Source organism: Olea europaea, unplaced genomic scaffold, assembly GCF_002742605.1.
Source record: "Olea europaea var. sylvestris unplaced genomic scaffold, O_europaea_v1 scaffold7575, whole genome shotgun sequence".
Classification (NCBI taxonomy): Eukaryota; Viridiplantae; Streptophyta; class Magnoliopsida; order Lamiales; family Oleaceae; genus Olea; species Olea europaea.
The window spans coordinates 1-2,472 of record NW_019265987.1 but is presented as its reverse complement, the minus strand read 5'-3'; the positions used below and the strand labels follow the sequence as shown (position 1 = coordinate 2,472).

Here is a 2,472-nt window from a genome sequence, read left to right as displayed (position 1 = left end):
TGTAAAGATTATGTATTAATTATCAAATGCGTTCATCCCCTTTATTCTACAATAGAAAATATCAATAATTCATTGTTCTCAAAGAGAGAGAATGAATATTTGAATGGAAATAGTAATAAGTTCATTGCCTTCCCAAGAGTCAAAGGTGCGTAGCGCAATATTTGCTTTTAGTAAAGTAGTGTACATCGCCATTCGCCAACAAAGACAAGTATTACGGGATCATCAAGGAAGAGGATGGAAATAGTAATCAGTTCCTTGTCTTCCCAACAGTCGAAGGTGCGTAGCGCAATATTCGCTTTCAGTAAAGTAGTGTACACCGCCAACAAAGACAAGTAATACGGCGTCTTCGAGGAAGAGGTTAGGACCCTAGCTTCAGAAGTGGTAGCAAAGCATTTGGCTAAATCATCATCGGAGTTCAGAAATAAAATAAAATCACAAAATGGTTTTTTAATTAAATAATCATATTTAGATTTTCTAAAAATTTGTTTTAAATAAGATGTACACATTTTTCAGTCTATTTTGCCATAATATCAAAACCATTTTCATTATCATGCAAGAAAGGTAAAGAATGCTATTAAAATCATCTCATCCTTGCTGCGACCAAGTGATGAGTAAAAAGAAATGCCCGCGGAAAACTTGTAAATAGTAACTGGTTCAAATCCACAAGCTAAAGAGTAGGCAATTGCATTATGATTAGGATAGTGTGGTTTCATCCTATTCTTGAATTATCTCTGCCAAAGACCAGTGTTGTTCCCCAGTTAACTGCGACATAAAATCTGTTCCTCCAGCTTAAAACTCGAGTCAGGTAGGCAGAGCGCCAAATCAACCAGCTCATGAATCCCGCAAGTGAAATTCCCTTCGCGTCCTGTGAAAGGTAAAACGCGTATCAACTTTCATTCTTATGTGCTGGTTGTCAAGAGAGGGATTGGAGAAGTCGACTTATTTACCTTCGTTTGACGAAGATCAACCAGTGCCTTGTAACGCCCAACAGACGCCATGCTTCCAAGATGCTTGTACACAAATGGCTCTCCTAGAGCCATTTCTTTTGCAGAGAAAGCCTTGCCTCCACTCTCCTTGCCAATTCTGTTGAACAATTCAACAAGATATTTCCCTTCCCGTTCTGCAACCTGTTTAAAATTCGTAGTTATGCTTCCATGCTTGTATCTTTTTAAGTTTTAAGAGGATAAGTTTCTTGCCATTCTCCAACACGTGAAACTAGATACAATTACATATGGAAAACAGATTATTTTAATATCCAATTTTAGATCAATCTGACCTGAGCTAGAGCTGGAAGAACTGGCCTCCCTGTCTGTTCAAGAAAACCAGCACAATCTCCAAGTGCAAACACATCCTCAATGGATGGAACTCGTAGCCATTCATCAACACCAATTCTGTACAAGTTGAGAAATTTAGACACAATCCAAGATGTCTATACTGAAATGTGGAAAGATAACAATTTTGATCCACAAAGATTATACCTTCCACCAGGAGACTTGGGAAGATTTAGTGATTTAACAAATTCTGATGGACCAACTCCAGTAGACCAGACAAGGAGGCCATAAGGAACATCACTTCCATCACTAAGAATGATCTTATTCGGATGCACCTCCTTGACAACACCTCGTACAAGGCGAACTCCAACCTAAACATAGCAAGGATCAATAGTAGTGTTAAACTATGGGAAAAAAAACATTTTTGATGATTAAAGAGAAAGTGATTTGAGTTACCTTTGTTAAGTGCTTTGTAGCATATTGCCTTAATCCGATATCAAATGATGACAAAATCTCATTCGCCTGTAAGAGAGATTAAGAAGAAAACAACATTGGAAAAAACAAGGTAACCTTAAGAACACACCAAACAAGTGTGAAAATACACTAATTATACACTCGTACCTCAATGAGAGTAACACGAATGTAGTTTTTGACATGAGCGTACCGCTGATGGACATCTCTCATGATAAAGTCACTCAATTCGCCACTGAATTCCACCCCAGTAGGTCCACCTCCAATTACAACGCAATGTAAAAGGCGTTCCTTCTCTTCTTCTGAAGTTCCTGTAATGTTTCATTGGATCCAACTTTAATTCTATTGACAATTTCAGTAGTTATTTTTAGGACGGTGTCAGGTAGTTCATTTCTTTAACATAACTGAAGCTTACGTGATCTTGTTTCTTCAGAGAATTCAAACCATATAAAGCTTTTCATTATGGTCAGCATATATCAAATGAGTAAAAACTATTTGCATTTTAAGAATATTTACTGAGTGGTTCATGCCTATACGAACATTATTTAGCATAAAAGCTTTGTATCTCACTAAAATTATCAATATATGTAATAAACATAAGTATCCTCATATTCTTTGTTTCATTCAGGTCCACACTTGACCTTGTATAAATTTAAAAATATGTTTATATCAGAATTTTAGTATCAGATCTATTAGTTTCATACTCACGCAACAAACAGATTACCTGTTA

The 2,472-nt window shown here is 36.5% G+C and overlaps 1 protein-coding gene across 1 annotated transcript; it reads right to left on the bottom strand.

The window, feature by feature from the left end:
• Nucleotides 1-551: 551 nt before the first annotated feature.
• Nucleotides 552-2,428, bottom strand: LOC111391126 (internal alternative NAD(P)H-ubiquinone oxidoreductase A1, mitochondrial-like). The gene is made up of 6 exons (XM_023016273.1): nt 1,893-2,428; nt 1,728-1,793; nt 1,479-1,642; nt 1,277-1,391; nt 948-1,127; nt 552-865 (listed from the first exon to the last, which is right to left on the bottom strand). Exons 1-6 carry the CDS (start codon nt 1,953-1,955, stop codon nt 710-712), a joined length of 744 nt encoding a protein of 247 aa, XP_022872041.1. The 5' UTR covers nt 1,956-2,428; the 3' UTR covers nt 552-709.
• Between the last annotated feature and the right edge of the window lie 44 nt (nt 2,429-2,472).